This window comes from Bombyx mandarina, chromosome 09, assembly GCF_030267445.1.
Source record: "Bombyx mandarina strain Sakado chromosome 09, ASM3026744v2".
NCBI lineage: Eukaryota > Metazoa > Arthropoda > Insecta > Lepidoptera > Bombycidae > Bombyx > Bombyx mandarina.
Window position 1 is genome coordinate 10,683,197 of NC_143216.1, and position 19,615 is coordinate 10,702,811.

Consider the following 19,615-nt stretch of genomic DNA (forward strand, 5'->3'; position numbering starts at 1 on the left):
TGAAGAAAACACTATCTATGCTTCAGAGATAGATAGATAGATAGATAGATAGATAGATGTTAGATTATCATAAGCGTAATAACGTAGTCGATTTAGTGAGTGGATGTCGTATTCTTTCTTTCCTTAATCGGTCTCTTCATTGCTGAAGGTCGTGTCTAGCGAATTGATCACTCGATTTACTATCTTCACATCACACACTTCTCCACGTCCTCTTGTCCTCGGCGGTCTTTATAGCCTCGGTTATCGGAAGGTCGGTGAGAGTCTATACCAGATCTGATCGGTTGGTAAGTGAGCGACCGCGTGATCTTCTCCCGCCAAGCTGACCAACTACCATCAGCTTGTCTAAGTTATCAGGGTCTCCACGAGCGATATGACTGAAGTATTTCAGATGTAATTCGGTCATTATGTCGTTTTAGGATTCCGTTGCGATACGCCTGATAAAAGTGTAACACAGAAACGCTAATGCTATTGCCATTTTATGATGTACCTAGATATGTTTTTCACTTACCATCCGGCTTGACGGTTCTTGTGGTATTGCATTCATTGGCAGGTGAGAATGCTCGCCATTGAAAACGATAAAAACCGTGGTTTTAAAGTCATGGCGTCGAATCGGTAGCTACGTAATATCAGAGACTTAATCTGCTTATTTGTGTAAATAAACCATAATGCCACGTCTCACAGTCACAAAAAATCAACGACGCGATGATGGTTATCCACCGATTCTGGCCGAACCTTCGCAGCGAGTCGCGAACCCAGTACATACATCAGGTAACTCGGGCAATTGTTAGTAAGTAACCTTCCCTAGCTGAGATCTTGTATATACCTGTGTAGGTAGCTAACATAGAACGCAAGATATTTGACAGATGTTCTAATCTGGTTGATGACATTTTCAAGATAAGCTTGCATATATACAAGTTCCGAACAATAACATTCGGACCATCGGTCTACTGAGCAATTTAGTGTAAGATATTCCTTTAGCGTTAACCTTCCAAAGACCATTCAGCTGGAAAGGGCTATGGGCTATCAGCAATCCATCCAAACTAAAAAAAATACGACAAACAAAGCTTAATATTGTTTTTTGTAATAGCAAACACATCATCATCATGTAAGGTCTTACAGCCCAGAGTGTGGCTTAGCCTGGTCTAGTATGTCCTTCTTTTTTTTTCCTTAGATGGGTGGACGATCTCACAGCCCACCTGGTGTTAATTGGTTACTGGAGCCCATATATATCTACAACGTAAATGCACCACCCACCTTGAGATATAAGTTCTAAGGTCTCAAGTATAGTTACAAAGGCTGCCCCATCCTTCAAACCGAAACGTATTACTGCTTCACGGCAGAAATAGGCAGGGTGGTGGAACCTACCCCCGCGGACTATCAAGAGGTCCTACCGCCAGTAAAAAACTCTCTCAGACTCTGACTCTTAGACTCAAACTCAAACTCTCTCAGACTGCTCTGTCCAGGGCTTGTAACAATAACAAATTATAATAATAACAAACACGGTTGTCCATAATTGATTTTATATCATTACCTTAAGCTTGGTCCTATCTTCGGAACAAAATAGATACTTATTTTTTTACCAAGCCACCGTATTATTTGACCTCAATAACGTCTAAAAGCACCCCACGTTCAACTGATGAGTAAATAAGAGGGGGCGGCTCAGGAGGCGCCACTATGTCGCCCATGTTGTTATCGTAACTTTCCAACGCTTTTATTCTCCTGGTATAATAAGCTCATTTTGGTTCTCTCATTTTGAACTATTGAAAACCGGTCACTGTTTGTGAATGAATTACTTAAGAAGACTCGCACGGTACATATTGGTTGTTGGACGGTGTTATGATAAATATTTAAACTAAAAACGGTTTTATTTTCCTATCTATTCTATAGACCTCGAGGGGTCATACATTCAACGGGTGAGTAGGTGAGCTCACGGGGCTCTAACCTGATGAATTTTAATACTAGGCCTAGCAAGAGCAGTGCTTTGCAGAATCTACCACCGGATCGGAAACGCGACCTACTGAGAAGATCTGGCGAGAAAATCAGTGGACTGTCTGAAAAAAAGCGGCACAAACCTTTTACTTAATTAGGTGAACCCGTTTTTGACCGGTGAATGTATAAAGATTTTTCTATAGATGTTGTTGGGTTGGCAGCGCACTTACCTTAGGCTATGAAGCAGTTTATCTGGTAGTGTTGACCGCGGGAACCTGACCGGGTTCTGACCCCGGACGGAGATCGGACGTCGGGTATAAGAGTGCAGGGGAGTCGTTTAGTGCGGTAGGGCTCTAAAATTCCTTGGGCCCGCAGTCTGCTCCCAACACCTAGCAAGTCGTCAGGTCCCACATACCCCGTGCGCCCCCTAGGCGCGGGAACTTCGTAGGAGGTACGAACCCCGACTCGAAAAAAAAATAATGAAACAGATAACCAGCGGAAAAACATTTTCATAATTAAGTACTTTTTTCTTCGCACTTCTTTTCTAAAATAACATTTTATTTTATAATCTTTACTATTTGGATAGAATACATAGCAGCACTGATAGATCCGTGCTGGAGTCATGGTCCAGACGGCTGGCTGATCCTTCGGCCGGTCGTAGGACCGTCGAGGCGATTCGCCCGGTCCTTGTGGATTGGGTGAATCGTGACAGAGGACGCCTCACTTTCCGGCTCACGCAGGTGCTCACTGGGCATGGTTGCTTCGGTGAGTTCCTGCACCGGATCAGAGCCGAGCCGACGGCAGAGTGCCACCATTGTTATTGCGACTTGGACACGGCAGAGCATACGCTCGTCGCCTGCCCCGCATGGGAGGGGTGGCGCCGTGTCCTCGTCGCAAAAGTAGGAAACGACTTGTCGTTGCCGAGTGTTGTGGCATCGATGCTCGGCGACGACGAGTCGTGGAAGGCGATGCTCGACTTCTGCGAGTGCACCATCTCGCAGAAGGAGGCGGCGGGGCGCGTGAGAGACGCACAATCCCGCCGCCGTCGAGCGGGGGCCAGGGAGGCGGATCTCGCCCAAGCCCTGGCCCTCTAAGTGTTTCGGGTCCCCCCTCACATGTCGGTCTGCGGACCGGCGAGGGGGGCCTAAGAAGACGACGTGCAAGCTGCTCTGCACGCGTTTTACGCAAGAGCATCCGGGTGATGGAAGGCCGGCTATCCTCGACCCACGCTGGTTCTGGTCCAGCGGGGTATTCCGTAGGATAGCTCACTCTAACCGGCGCCATCTAGGCGGGCTTCGGATAGCCTGCCGACCGAGAGGGCTGGTGGTCGTGGCGCCGACGGTCCGGCGTCCCGAGGGGGAGGGTGATGGGAGAGATGTGCTCCGCACTAAACGCTTCACTTTCCCCCCTTTGCCTCTTCATGAGTTCTGTCTCATGCGAGGTTTGGACGTTGGTTGTTGAGCGACAGGAGGTTTTAGTCAGTTCGACTCTGACATGCCCTGCCCTCTATCCCCAGTGGAGGGCGGAAGTCCGGCGATTTCCTCCTGACCAAAAAAAAAAAAAGCACTGATAGATATATCCTTCGTGATGATTTTTGCAGTGAAATTCATCCAATTCGAAGAACAGGATAGTTATTATACAGCAGGATTCATGCAAGTTGTTTAACCTCATGTCTGAAGATGGTATGTGACAGTCACGTCTTCTGATCTGAAAGACGAGGTAGTCATTTGTAGTACAATGGCTAATTGAGACTTAGAACCACTTCATACCAGGCGTATCGCGAGCTCTTTGACATGTCTAATAAATAAATAAATTAAGGATAATGCAAAAACTACTGGTTAGGTCTTTTAGAATTTAAATGGGAAAAACGGTTCATTTACAAATATTAAGGTGATGACAGATACGCAGATGAAAAAGTACGATTGAATGAGAACCTCCTCGTTTTTGAAGTCAGTTGAAACATTACTGATAATAAAAGCATTACCATTAAAACTTTAACAAATATTACCCACATGGATGTATTCTGCTTTTTTTAGCAAAAATACTAGTATTATTATATAGTGAACTGAAATATTTAACATTACAAACAAAATTAAATAGTGATTGGATAATCGTCTTAATTTCATTGTCATCCCTACTTAGAATATGTATTGTGGAGCCCGTCTGTAAGTTCATCGTACATCATTTTTCATCAATACGTGGCAATTATTCATTGAAATCTTATATGCGGGCGTTACGAGTAAGAAAAAGGTTTAAATTATCTTGGCAATTGAATAAGCATGAATTGGGTAATTTGTCTGCCTTCAATTGTACAATTAAGTGTATTAAGTTCATTCCAAGCTTTGACCTTTGGGCAACGAGGTCGTTTTTGTTAGTCGGTGCTGACTTTAGAGGTTGCGTGATTTAATTGTATTGCATATATTGTTATAATTATATCATAGATGATTCATAGACTTGTGTCAAACAAAGGGTAAGCATCAGGATGTGTTTTTAATATGTTCTTATTATTATTATTGCCCTTGTAGACAGACGAGCCTACGGCCTACCAGACGAAGAGCGGTTACCGTCGCGCATGGACTCTAGCAATGGCAGGGGCAAAGCCAAGCCGCTGCCCGCCCAAGTTATTAGCTTTTACCATCTATTTAACCGAATAATTCAACATACTTTTTAATAACTTCAAGACATCTGATTAATGATTGAAAATTTACACACGTATTGGGGACTAATGATATTACAATAATTTGGTTTCTTGGCCAGATATCCTTGTCGTGAAGATCGGGGTAAAAATATCGACTTGCGTTTTAAACGCATTTTAATTGTTCAAATAAGTCGATGTAGATGTCTCTTTGATGTTAAGCAACTATATGAGTGCACCAATAAACATGAGACATGGGATCGAAGACAGATCAGAAGGATTAGGGGTCTTGTTTGCAATAGAAATTGGAAAAATTGTGGTGCCATTTTCAGTTTATTTACTTGCAATTTTTTATTGTTCTAGATTGATGATCCACCTCAAAAAGGGCGTAATAACGTCACTCGTATTAGAGTCATGAGGTCCAAGTTTTAATTAGGTTTTATTAATAACTGTCTCATAATTCAAATAGCATTGCATTTTTTTTTTCTAAACAGACTAACTTCCCGTGCGGATTCATAGTACTTACTCCCTGGCTGGTAGATGCTAGCAATCTCTCTCAAGCTGCCAGATTCGTTTGTTTCTTAGTGTTTTGTGCCTTACACTTAAAACAATTAAAGTAATTATATTATAATTACAATTAAAACATTTCTCGATAATACGATTTTTATTTTGAATAAAAAAAAATAACATTATCACAATTATTCTAAACACAATATTAATAACATATTTAAGAATAGTTTTTATTTAAATTGAAACACTACGGTATCAATATAAAAATGGTGTTACAAGCTTAAAAAAAAAAAAGTCCACATTCTCAAACATACTTTCGACATGTGAGCACTAAAATAACTGGAATCTCCGTACAACGCTATACCATTTCATATAAGTGCATAAAATTTTTATTCAAAAATAATTAATAACCACAATATATAATACAGATAGAATTTAATTTAAGCTAGTTCAAGAAACATAGCAAATTAAACCTAAACACATTTATTTTACGTTCTTTTTTCGTGCGAACTTTCGCTTTTAGTTACACGACGATTCTTATCACTCTATCCATGAATTGTAGACATCTATCTGTATCTGAAAGCTATGGTCACGAGCGCTGATGTCACAAACAGTGCTATGAAAGTGGTGACGTCATAGTGGCGTTGAGCAGCATTGTAGAACCCTCCGTAGACTTGGAGACCAGCGGTTTCAATGCTGCGAAAGAATTTCATGATCGATGATCTTAATTTTGTATACTTATTGACTAAAATAGGCATAAGAGATCACGGCTTGACTGGTGCTATGCGTCTGTAGCTTATCATATATATCACATCAGCTTTTATGTATTTGAGCTTGTATTAGGGCGTCCATAAATACTATAAGACAATGTTGTCAACACAATCAATTTACTGGTGGTAGGACGTCTTGTGAATCCGCGCGGGTACGTACCATCGCCCTGCCTATTTCTGCCTTGAAGCAATAATGCGTTTCGTTTTGAAGGGTGGGGTAGCCGTTGTATTGTAAAAACTGAGACCTTAGAACTCATATCTCAAGGGAAGTGACGGCATTTACGTTGTAGATCTCTATAGGCTTCGGTAATCACTTCACATCTGGTGGACCGTGAACTCGTTCACCAATCTAAGCAATAAAAAAAAAAAAAAAATTAAGAAAGCATTATCTTTTATTAGGTATATATTATCTATCTATTTAATATCCATAATAATATATAAACGTATTGCCTAATTTAGGGTCAGGTGACCATCTGTACCTTGTACCCTGATTATTGTCCTCTTGAAACATGAGACTTTATGAAAGATTTTACTTAAGTAATTTGAAGAATGGCTCACGTTTATCGGCCCAAAATTTATCGTCATAGCTCATAGAATAGGTGGAAATGAATAAGCGACTTTTTCATTTGGCGATCTAATTGAAAAGGGACATGTGTTGTTTACTAAAATCGAGACCTCATGTCTCAAGCTAATTAGTGGTATGTGGTCTAAACATGGCCGTGACCTTGTCAGATCATTTACAAGATTAACAAAAATTAATTCATTTCCGCTTCAACTAATCGAGAATACGTACCTAAATTTACAATAATCTCCGTCGTAGCTCCAACCTAAAAATTCTCCGGTACGAAGGTTCTCGCTGCTGAGCCAATCTTCAAGAGGACGGAAGTAGTCCCTCATGGCTTCCCCGTTTAGTCGGGATTCACCTATGGCCTCTTGTAATATATGAGTCCACGGCGCTGAGGAACCTCGCTCCATTAAACGGCTGCAAGAGAATGTTGTGTTAGCTAAATTTGGACCAACTAATAGCTGAAGATATGTCATTGCTACCATCCTGCCACCAAATATTGATGAGCAGTTGAATTCGTCGTGGCCTGAAGAATAAGACGTCCGTTGCATTCGTATCTAGCGATGCACCGTTGCATATTCGTACCAATTTTTCTAATGGAATACGTACTTGACAAATGTTCACGATTGACTTTCACGGTGAAGGAATAACATCGTGTAATAAAGATCAAACCCGTAAAATTCTAATTTGCGTAATTACTGGTGGTAGGACCTCTTGTGAGTCCGCTCGGGTAGGTACCACACCGCTCCGCCTATTTCTGCCGTGAAGCAGTAATGCGTTTCGGTTTAAAGAGTGGGGCAGCCGTTGCAACTATACTGAGACCTTGGAACTTATATCTCAAGGTGGGTGGCGCATTTACGTTGTAGATGCCTATGGGCTCCAGTAACCACTTAACACCAAGTGGGCTGTGAGCTCGCCGACCCATCAAAGCAATAAAAAAGAAAAAAAAAACTAGCCTCGAAAAGTTCGATTTTACCGAATAGCCTATAGTGTATTCTAAGAATGACTCCCAAATTTTTAATAATTTGATTCACTTTACCGATACAGAACTAATATTTGCGAGCTTTGAGAAGAATCATTCTAGGTCACCTATTAATTGCATCTGACTTTTTCCATTTTCTATAGAGGCTAATGATGTTCTAAGTACACTTGATCCTGTTTGCCGTTGAAGACTCGTTGTAAGTCAAAAGAGTGTCTTGGAGTCAATTAAATAATCTGATCATCATCATTCTCCTGCCCTTCTCCCAGTCACCTGGGGTCGGCGCAACATGTTTTCTCCTTCCATACTCATCTATCATATACTATTTCTTCGCTCACTCCCCTCTTACACGTATCGTCTTTCACGCAATCCATCCATTTCTTCTTAGGTCTACCTCTTCCTCTATATACTTCCACATTCATAGTTAACACTCTCTTACCAACCTCATTTTCATTTCGTCTCCTCACACGCCTATACCATCCCAAACGCGCACTTTTCAACTTCTCAAACTTAGAGCAAAAACTCAGAGCTAGCTTTGAGCAACATAGAAATTAAATAAGATGATATGGCACTAAAATAAAGCTGTATTTGGGGATTGCACAAACCGTACTGTCTAAAACGGTCTGCAGCTAGCGTATTGAAAGGGACTTATAATTTTATATAGGTACCAATGCTCAACCGAAGTATGGAAATACAGTGACCTATTATGCGGGATGGTTTAGCAAGGAAGGGAGTTTACGTAAGGTATCCATGTCCACTATTGTCTTACACCGCCGTTATATAACTGTGTATTTGTAATAGATACCGGTCTGTGTTAAGGAAATTTAGACTTGAATTACTGCCTAAGGCTCGCGGCTCGAATCAAGAAAATCAATATTATTTTAAGGGGCTACTTCTTGACAAGACACCACAAGATTTTCTACTACTGAACTACTACGTTGTGATATGCCAGCGCCTCCGCAATCATCGACTAGGGCATTGTGTTAAACGCATTGGCGATGTCCAGGGACACTGCCAACGCAACTCCGCTCCGGTCGACATCACTGAGCCACTACCCTGCCTATCCTTTTTCATCCCATTGAAGAGCTTTGTTTTGATTATAACAATTCTACACCTGAGTTTGATGAAAGGCAATTTAAAAAAAACATGGCATTTTTTATTAATTATATTATGATTAGTCATTATTAAAGTTAATCCACTCTATCAGGAAACTCTTCCCCCGTGTCGTTCCCCAACTCCATGACGCCAAGTAGTTCGTCCGATCCCCTCCGAGGCCAGAACCCGGGTGAGGTAGGGGGCTGCCGCGGTCAACACTACAACCAGACGGCGCAGCTCACCCCAAGGACGCTTGACCGACGTTTCAGAGCCTTCGATTCGCCTCGAATGTACTGAACGTAGGAACTGAAGAAAATCCTACATAATATGTAGTTCAGAAAACATTAACTTAGGTGTTATGATCTGGTCTTCGCTAGTGTTAGAAAACTCGCCAGGCTGAGCCCCGTGAGCTCACTTACGGTGAAGCTGATATAGCCATAATTACAGGTAGGCAAACATAGTTAAAAAATGTATATATTGTAATTGTACGCAGACGAGCATACGGCCCACCTGATGGTGAGTGGTGACCGTCACCCATGGACTTCAGCAATGCCAGGAGCAGAGCCAAGCCGCTACCTATCGTTATGTACTCTCCACAAGTCTCGTTTGAAGAAAGACATGTCATAGCGCTCGAGAAACACCGTGGAGGGGAGCTCATTTCTAAAACCGGATGGTACGTGTCAAAAAGGATCTCTGGAAACGCACTGTGGATGAACGCAGTGGCTCCAGGTAGTACGGATGAGCTCTACTCCGATGGCGGGCGGTGCGATGGTAAAAACGAGATGAAAGGATCATTCAGAGGTTCCAAAACGTCTTAACAGGTGTTTGTGACTAACATATTTATCCATCACATGTCATCAGAAAGTATATTTACAGCAGAAATAAGAAGAGAATTAACGCATAAAGGAACTTATCGGCAGATTGAATTGCTACAGCCTCAATTTAATACGGCTTACAGTAATTGTCGACTGCTCTCACTAAAATTAAGATAAGTCAAGATACGCACTTTAGATGCCCCACTTCTGTTTGTCCAGTTGCTTTTCGCAACATGCCCTATATTCCGCTTCCTATCAGTTGAGTCTTGCTCTCGTAGCTGCAGTATAGAATAATCACGATTCTTGTGATTCGTGTTCGCACGCGCGTCGAAGGATCCCGGAGTTTTTTTGAAATCTTTTCGTATTGATAAACTTCATAGGGGCGTTGAAAACAGTGTATCGTTAATGTGAATCGAAATTACGACATGATGATGAGAATGATGAATGAGACAATAATTATGGGTCTAATATTTTTTTTGTACTCATATTAAGCGATGCGACCATGTTGATATCGCAGATAGGTACCAATTTTTCTAATGAAGTACTAAACAACACGTGTTCGCTAATGACTTCCGCGATGACGGAATTTACACCCAACACACCACGCACACGCACACGTGCACCTAGACTCCGGTAACCACTTAATATCAAATATGCTGTGTTCTTCCTATCTATCAAAAATAAACCTATTCTCACCGTTCATTCACCACCGTACATTTACCACATACATATTGAGTCTTTATTTTAAAATACGCGTCATTTCGAAACGCTCGTGCGAATTTAGAATTAAATTATGTAAGTAAACTATACTGGAATGAACACGCAGACTAAAACCGCTGCGTTACCGAGCGTGCGTCACTCTCTTACCGTTACGTTATTGTTAAGTAATGCTCCTTTTGGTATTCAGATTATTTGTACTTAAAGGCAAACTTAATCCTAAGGCGAAATATATGAAACTATGTCCTATATCCACAATATCTTGTAAACTATATTTCTGGCGAATAAAGTTTTACTTCTTCTTCTTCTTCTAACATACTTTCTTTTTAAACGCACTCAATAAGGATTCTCAATTGGGGATCCACAAGTATTATTTGTTTGATTCTTCACATTTAAAATGCTTCTAAGCATTTCTCACTTAATTTAACTAATGTTATACAGAGGAAAGATTTGTTTGTTTGTTTTTTATTGAATAGGCGCCGAAACTACTGAACCGATTTGAAAAATTCTTACACTGTTTGAAAGCTACAGTATCCCTGAGTGACATAGGCTATATTCTTTTTTTAACAATAATTAGGGATCCTTACTAAAACTCCAATAATGTAATCCAAGGTGTAAAACAATTACCTAAAATATTATTTACATCGCGTGCGCTGCGAAAACTATTGATGATAGAATAAAATAATGTACAATGATTTTGTAGTACACATTATTATCTATAAAAAGTGTTCCGGCAGCATATGTCTAACTATTATATTTATGCCACAATAGGTGTTTTATTTAAAAAAAATAAAATAACTTCAATTGTTTACAGGGAAGCTCTGACTCAATAAACTTTTTTTTTATTGCCCTTGTAGGCAGATGACCATACGGCCCACCTGATGATGAGTGGTTACCGTCGCCCATGGACTTCAGCAATGCGAGGGGCAGAGCCAAGCCGCTGCCTACCAAGATGCCTGCCTAAACTCAATGGTTTTTGTTTTTTATGTATGAGCTTTTTACGAAAATTAGAAAAATAATAATATAAAAATAATAATAAAAACATATTTAAATGAAAATAAAAGTTCATTAAAATAATAATATTGCAACGATCTTTTTAATTTTCTTTTTTTAGTAAGCTGACGCAAATCGAAGGGTTGATGTGTGTGTATTATAATTTATTATTTTGAAATGTTTGTTAAAGACCCCAGCGAAGCAGGAGCGGACCGCTAGTGTTATATTAATTTGGTAATTTAATTTTTATAATTTAATTATTAATCATCGATAACATATAGCTCACGGCGCACCTGGTGCTAAGTGGTTACCGGAGCCCATAGACAACGTAAATGCCGCCACCCACATTGAGATATGATTTCCAAGGTCTCAGTATAGTTACAACGGCTGCCCCACCCTTCAAGCCGAAACGCATTACTGCTTCACGGCAGAAATAGGCAGGGTGGTGGTACATACCCGTGCGAACTCACATTATGTCCTACCACCGGTAATTACACAAATTATAATGATACGGGTTTGATTTTTTATTACACGATGTTATTCCTTCACCGTGGAAGTCAATCGTGAACATTTGTTATGTACGTATTTCATTAGAACTATTGGTACCTACCTACCTGCCTGCGGGATTCGAACACCGACACAGGCGTATCGCTCGACATGAATGCGCCGGACATCAGTCTTATCCTTTTAGGCCACGACGACTTCGAAATTATTGTTTTTACCAAATGCCAATAATGTGTTCCTTTTTTATGATTGAAAGATTACTGGTGGCCCGGAGGCCTCTTCAGTTTCACCAGGACAGGTGGGCGAGCAAAGGTTCAGCCAGGAGCGGTGGGATTTGCTAACAACTGACCGAGCGCCTCCGAAGGAGACCTAACAACTCAAGAGCAATTGCTTCGCGAATGAATCTACTACCGGATCGAAATCGCGACCCGCTGAGAAGATCCGGCGAGAAACTTAGCGGGCCGATGCACGGGTTAGCTTGCACGTCGACCTCTTTGTCGAGTTCGGTTACCGGGGTAATGTGTTACTCTTTGAAGGCCCGTATCCTAGACGGCTAATAGTAGGTATCGTAAAATACACCTAAACTACCCATAGTTATTCGTATAACAAAAAAAAAACAATTAATAAAACGCATTAAATAAATTGACGTGAATCCTATTAAGCAATAAACAAAAACTACCAAATATTATTCAACTTTATCGTGATAATGATAAAACAGTAAATCGTTTGAACTCTAAAGGCAATGATTATAGATAGAAATATGGTTTTACTGTACTCTGAGATTAGGGACATTTTAGCTTGAACGTGATGTTTGATAGTACAAAATGCGTTTGCGTTTGGCGTCTACACGGAAATGACCAGTTAATGCTTGTCAATGATGCGGGTACGCTGTCAGCTGTGTGGACATCAGCGGGCTTATTATGACCATCCAGAATACGTAAAGAAGATTAAATAAATGTAAAACATCTAATGGGAATTGGGAGTACTTTGTCTTTTTAAATATAAGCCACGGGAACGGCAGAAACAGAAGTGCTTATCCCAGATATTACTAGTAGATACAGATTTATGTAAGGGCTTAGCGATTCTCAAAGCATTAAATTTTATTTTTATATCGAGGGGTAAATAAGCGAGATTTTTGCAACTTTACAGGAGAGCTTATTACTACTAATTACTTTATTATAAGTTTGAAATTTGAAAAAAAACTCGTGTAGGTATAACAAACAACTTCTTCAGTTATTTGAATGGGGTATAAACTTAATTGAAGGTTAATTAAAAACGAGTTGTTGATTCTAATACCCATCGATATATTATCCATTTTCCATATTACCCATCGATGGTAATATATCGATGCTAATACCAAATAAAACGGACCTTTAATTACAATGATAAATATCGCGTATCAAGCCAAATGTCGCTTAAACTACCTTTCACCCCTCAATATGTAGATTATATTATAGAAAAGAATATCATGTGCATGGTATATGGATTGTATCAACTTAATTTTGTTAATGATAAATTTGGTACAGGGATATAGACTTTAATTACTTGATTGCTCTTCAAGAATTTGCAGAAATGAATAAGCATTTCCTCATAAAGAGCTAATGGCCTTCATTATGATTGATATAATTACTATCCATTACAGTCGAATAAACCTATACATACATGAAACAGTTCAGTTCCTTAATCCTTTAGTGATTGCGTTTTTGTGGCAACTTATTTTCATTATGTTTTTTTAATGACAGTCTTTAGTGTTGCCTAAATGAAATGTACAAGACACGGTGCATGAAAAGCCGCGATATCAAAAAGATCGGTGCCTTTGAAATGGCGGCGGAGGATACTACGAATACCGTGGATTGCAATGAGAACTAACGAGTCCATTCTAAGGGAGTTACACATTCGAAAAAGGCTCTCTTCCATCTGCCGGGAACGTGTTATGAGCTTCTTAGGACACATCATGCGGTCTCCCAGACATGAGTTAGAGAAGCTCATAATTGCGGGTCGCATAGAGGGCAAGCGCGCTGCGGGCAGAACACCAGCCAGATGATCAGATCTAGTAAGAGAAGCACTTGGTGGTAGTCTGTACCATGCCGTCCATGCATCTCACTCTCATTTTTCAAGAGCATTTCGACCGGGAATCGAATCCAGTTTGGGATCTGTGTCCTTAGTGTGAGTTTTTTAACTTCTCGATCGCGTTAAAGATAAATCAAATATGTATGGAGTTATAACAGCCTCCCATCGTTTGTCGCTAAGGGCGGTGTTCCAATTCTATATAAATTGGACTTAACTTTTACGCGATCGAGAAGTAAAAAACTCGCACTGAGCACACTAGATGGTACAGTAGTACCTATCACAGCGTAGTGCACTACGACACTAACATTCTGGTCCAGTTTTATTTGACATATGCAGCTAATCTATTCAATGTCATAAAATGCTTCATCTTTATTGGTGTAATTTATTCAATTTGCTATACAAAAATGTGGTTCAATAAAATACCAAAATAATGTCAGTTTTAGGTATATTATATTGGCATTTAATATTTTTATATAATCTAGACATTTATTTGCATGACGCAAATGCTATCGTCACTCACCTGGTGCTGTGTTGACAGCAGTTCTTAACCATCTAAAGTTGAAGTTATAATTTTTTTTCCCAACCTGTGCCGATAGCCTTGAGAGGCTATTTTAGCGTTACCCTAGCGTGTAGGTTAATTCGAGGCTCAAACCGGAGGTGTTGCTAACAGTGGCCCTAGCAAGAGCAGTGCTTGGTAGAATCTACCACCAGATCGGAAACGCGACCCACTGAGAAGATCCGGCGAGAAACTCAGTGGGCTGTGTCTATGGGTTAATTTACTCGCAGAGAAGTTTTAATCATATGGAAATTGGTATATGGAATCCGGTAGTAGGCGTGTGCTGGCTTACACAGCCTACTCTACCCCTACTTTTTAGGGAAAATGTTGTGTCTTCATTATGGAAGTTGTTAGATTTTATTGCATAAATAGGTGGAGGCGCTCACGACCCATCTAATAGTTAGTGGTTACCGGAGTCATAAGTGAATGCTACCCTATGACATATAAAGTCTATGTTTCAATTGTATAGTAATGATTCATTGCATTTTTTGCGTATTTGCTTTTTAATCACACCACATTAACCATAAATGGTGGAAAGTATTCGTGTGAATATGTTGAGTACGTGTTTCAATTAGAGAAATTTACCGTTTAATTACTGTGCATTTGCGTCCCTTGAAACGATTATACTGTTCATCTTACACCCAGCTTTTCATCATCATCATCATCAGTCTAGAGCAGTCCACTGCTGGACATAGGCCTCTCCAATTGCTCGCCATTTAACACGATCATCGGTTTCTCTTATCCAGCCAGTCACCCTGCATAGATTGTCACTCCACTGAGCCTGAGGGCGTCCTGCATTGCATCATTCAATCTACCAAGTATAATTTTACGTCAATAATTTAAAGGAAAATGGATCTTGTAGCGCTAATTATAATGCTTAATCCAATATAGCATTATGATTAGGCTTGTAATGATCTCATGCGAGGTTTGGATCCTGGTTGTTGAGCGACAGGAGGTTTTAATCGGTTCGACTCCGACATGCCCCGTTCTCCACTGGAGGTGGAGGAAGTCCGGCGATTTCGTACTGACAAAAAAAAAGGCTTCTAATGACAGTTATTACACTTACTTCAGAATCCTTCCGGCCTCAGGGTTTCTGTAAATATCACATTTGTGCAACGGCCTGGTCGGGTCTCCTGGGATGAACTGGCCCGTTCTCTCGCACAGGGCCCTGAATATCTGGAACTGGAGTACCGTGCTCACGAAGTATCTGTGAAAGAGGAGATGGCTTTAGTTGACGGTGGATTTCAGTTTTATTTTTTATTTTACATAACTTTTGTTTGGCTATCGAGATACGACCTTTTTTTTCCCTACCTGTACTGATAGCCTTGAGAGGCTATTTTAGCTTCGCCCTAATATGTAGGTGAGCTAACGGGGCTCAAGCCGGAATGTTGCTAACACTGGCCCTAACAGAAGCAGTGCATCGCAGAATCTACCACCGGATCGGAAACCGACCCACTGAGAAGATCCGGCGAGAAACTCAGTGGCCTGTGTCTGTGGGTTCATATTTAATGCATAATAAAAATAATTAAATGAAGTTGAGACAGTGATTACGACGAAGAGTTCGACGAGCGAACTAACCTATAGACCTTAGATTATATACCGCAACTGCAAATGATCTAAGCTATAGACATAACCCACTGAGTTTCTCATCAGATCTTCTCAGCGGGTCGCGATTCCGATCTAGTGGTAGATTATGCTAAGCACTGCTCTTCCTAGGGCTCGTGCTGGCAAGTTCTCTTAAGTTGTGCCTGCGAGCTCACCTACCCATCCACGAATAGCCCCTTAGACAACTAACGAATAGGTATGGTAAATAAATTACAATGACATTTTATGTATTTGCACTGTAAAAAAATTACATTTCTAGCAACAATCATTCATTTAAACAAACACCTTTTTAATGCCCATACATCTCCAGAAATGCAATCTTTCAGAGAAAGGATACTAAAAAGATGAAGAAAAAATTGTTCCGAAAGAGTCTCCGCGAAGATCATCAAGGATATCGAATACCTTTAACAAAGATACTCAGTTCACCAGAAATCGAACCCAAATCTGGCGTTACTACATTCAATGCCACTCACCACTACAGCAATGGTGTGATCGCTTTAAAGAATTGCAATAGGTATTAGAACCCATGATTCAAAGTGGGTGGTAGTATTTATGTTGCTTATGTCTATGTATTCAGGCAACCACTCAATACCAGCTGAGCCATGAGCTAGTTGAGCATGACCATGAGCTGTAAGCAATAAATAAATTACCACTTGCATTAGACTAGCATTAGTCCTAAGTCCGTTTAGTGGTGTAATCCAATAATCCTGCGCGAAAGTTTTGTAATGAACCGACTCAAATCGTTCAATGTAATAACAGTTGCCGACGCACCGACCGACACGATGTGCAAAATGTTTAATTGAAACCAGTTTTGGAATTCTGTAATCGAATTTTGTAATGGCGTCTCTAAAATAGATTAGTGGGCTACTAACTATTACAATCCGTTTTTTTTTGTACCTACATATTTTATTAACGTGGCTAACATTTTGAATGGAAGAGGAAAGCTAATGTGAGCTTCAAGAAACCTCATCATAGATTAAACCGCTCATAGCTGACTCTGAGTAGTTAGCGACTCTGACAGCTGAGCCGAGCATCGAGGGTTCGATTTCCATCGGGCCAACATTCATATGGTGAACAGTTTTTTTGCTCTTTGTCTGGTTATTTGTTTATAATTAAACGTATAATATATTTTTTCGATAGCCTTGAGAGTCTATTTCAGCTTCGCCCTAACATGTAGGTGTGTTGCTAACACTGGCCCTAACAAGAGCAGTGCTTTGCAGAATCTAACACCAGCGTATAAAAGTATGTAATCTCATAGTACAAGGACTCCTAGTTTGGGGCCAGATGATCGTGTTTGGATTGTCCCCGACTATTATTAAATAGCTTATGTTGCATTGAAATGTTAATTAATTTTAGAAGGCGGTATTCTTTGTCTTTGAATAACTAAGCGGTAAGGCAGTTTAAATAGCCGTGGGGAAGTATGCTCAAAAATTTCCGCAACAGTAACAAGCCTGCCTAATTCTGCCGCGAACCAATCACGCGCTCCATTCGAAGACTAAAACTGCCGCCACACAATCCAAATGATTCTTTATACTAAAGTGGCACAGGCCAACCACCATGGTTGTTTTAAACAAAGACAATAAACAAATCATAAATAAATTAAAACGTTCGTGTATTTAAATCTTTCAGTCGTAAGCGGATATCGATGATCGATTGATGTCACGATTTTAAATCGATTTAGCAATGTAATTCAATGTTACACGTGCTCCGCATTTAGAAGCAGCGTGGCTACATAAATAAATCAAGGGGTGAAAGGCTGTTTGTTGTAAGCGACATTTCGCTTTTTGTAAATAAAGATACGTTTGATTTGGTATTAGCATTAATAGTTCGATGCTTTTATACGCAGAGACTTAATAACTAATAAAACACACTACGGGCTGCTTTAAAAAAAGAGTGGCGACAATCGCTTAGTTGGGTGGACGAGCTCACAGGCCACCTGGTGTTAAGTGGTTACTAGAGCCCATAGACATCTACAACGAAAATGCGCCGCCCACCTTGAGATATAAGTTCTAAAGTCTCAAGTTACAACGGCTGCCCCACCCTTCAAACCTAATGGTGCTGTCATAATGGTTGCTGTCATAAAATCAAAAAGCGGATCGAAGAAATACTAATTATTTATTATAATGAAGCATACAAGTTACAAAATATAATTAAATCTCCTATGCTAAACTATCCTAGAACTGGCAGTTCAATAGGGGTCCCTGATACTTTTGCTCGTCGCTGTGGTATTATAGAATTCTGATTCTGCCGCCCCTATTTGAAGCATGATATCGAAAACTCTTTTTTTTTTCCTACCTAAGCTGAGAGCCTTGAGGGGCTATTTCAGCCTAACCTTAACTAGTAGGTGAGCTCACGGGACTCAAACCTGATGACGTTGCTAACACGAATCCTGGCAAGAGCTGTGGTTCGCAGAATCTACCACCGGATCGGAAACGCGACCCACTGAGAAGATCCGGCGAGAAACTCAGTGGGCTGTGTCTGAGAGTTAATTTACTCGTCGAGCCCTTCGTCGCAAGCGACGGATTCGACGAGAACGGTGACCGGTGCTTGAGGTACCTAAAAACACCGTTAGTGGATCGGGAGGATCCGAGATGACGTGTTTTGGGCGACGTTGACTGCTTTCCATTCTGTCCGCAGGATCGGGAATGTAGTTACCGGCGGCCACGATGAGAGGGTTTTCGCGTCGTGCCGCTTTGTCGGAGTCTCAGTTGTAATGTATAACAATGCTCCATCCTTCGAACCAGAACACGTGAGTGACAGTATTAGTATGTTGATTCGTGCTTATGCATACAATAAGTCTTACAGTACGTATTGATGAATTACGCAAATCGAACTACTGGCTTCTTAAGTGTCGAATGTTTATAGCTTCTGACGTTAATTACATATACTAGTGATGTATTCGATCACTAAATGTAATCCAACAGTCTGGTTAGTATCGAGAACAAACACTAAATCATTAGTAAACGTAATTAGGTTGATGTAATAATATCGGGCGGGGTTTTAGTAACAGCGAGTTTGTTTTCCCTAACTATTTGTTGGTTGCCAGCTACGCGCTGATGTAGGTGAGCTCAAACGGAAGGAATTTACTAATACTACTAGCTCTATCCGGCGAAAAACTCAGTGGTGTGTCTGTGGGTTAGTTTGTAAGGGCAATAAATAATATGTAGGAAGTGGAATTCGCAATCGATTGCTTCAATGTCAATACAGTTTTGTTTTTTTGTTGAACGTCAAAATAAACTTTGTTAAAACTCAGCGTCTTCGTGAATTTTCTTTTAATAATTTAATTTATTGGTTCTTTCAAAAAAGCTATCTTACAAAATAGCAACAGAGAAACAAAATAAAAAAACCCGGGAACGAAAGATAAATTCTTCGAAGCGTCATTTTTATATATTTCTATTAATTTATAATATTGTTACGCCGGTAAGAGTAATGCCATATATCGCCAAACAGTCGAACGAATATCGAAGGATCTAGTAGTATCTAGAACGCTCGAGAAGTACAACGCCATCTATTGTCAGATAGCGGAAACACAATACTCGACTTCTGTGGAATATTCTCGACGGTTCTAGGGATTTCGTCTCGACTATAAAAGCGTTGCACGTATGTGGCGCGCGCTGTCCCGGCACTCCACGGAGATCAGAAGCGGTGCGTCGTCACTTTGTTGTAAGTTAGGTTTACTTCAGGTTAAGTTAGGCTAAGGTTATATTGTAAATGAAAAAAAAAAAAGAAGAAGAGATGAAGAATGAAGAAAGAAGTCGATCCCACCCATCAACATCAAGCCTGCCTGATACTCCATCCAGCAGCGCATCACCCCTGCCTCAATAGGCAGGGAGTCACATGTCCGGGCAGAAGGGCTTCCCCGAGACCCGCTC

The 19,615-nt window shown here is 40.5% G+C and overlaps 1 protein-coding gene across 1 annotated transcript in view; it reads right to left on the reverse strand.

Moving 5' to 3' along the window:
* Positions 1-5,209: 5,209 nt before the first annotated feature.
* Ance-3 (angiotensin-converting enzyme Ance-3) overlaps positions 5,210-19,615 on the reverse strand; it is a 190,592-nt gene continuing 176,186 nt past the window's right edge. Inside the window, exons 10-12 of the mRNA XM_028177281.2 lie at positions 15,205-15,345; positions 6,638-6,826; positions 5,210-5,770 (exon numbers count right to left, since the gene is read on the reverse strand). Coding sequence (XP_028033082.2) covers positions 5,641-5,770; positions 6,638-6,826; positions 15,205-15,345 — 460 coding nt within the window. The 3' untranslated portion in view covers positions 5,210-5,640. The remainder of the gene's footprint in view (positions 5,771-6,637; positions 6,827-15,204; positions 15,346-19,615) is intronic.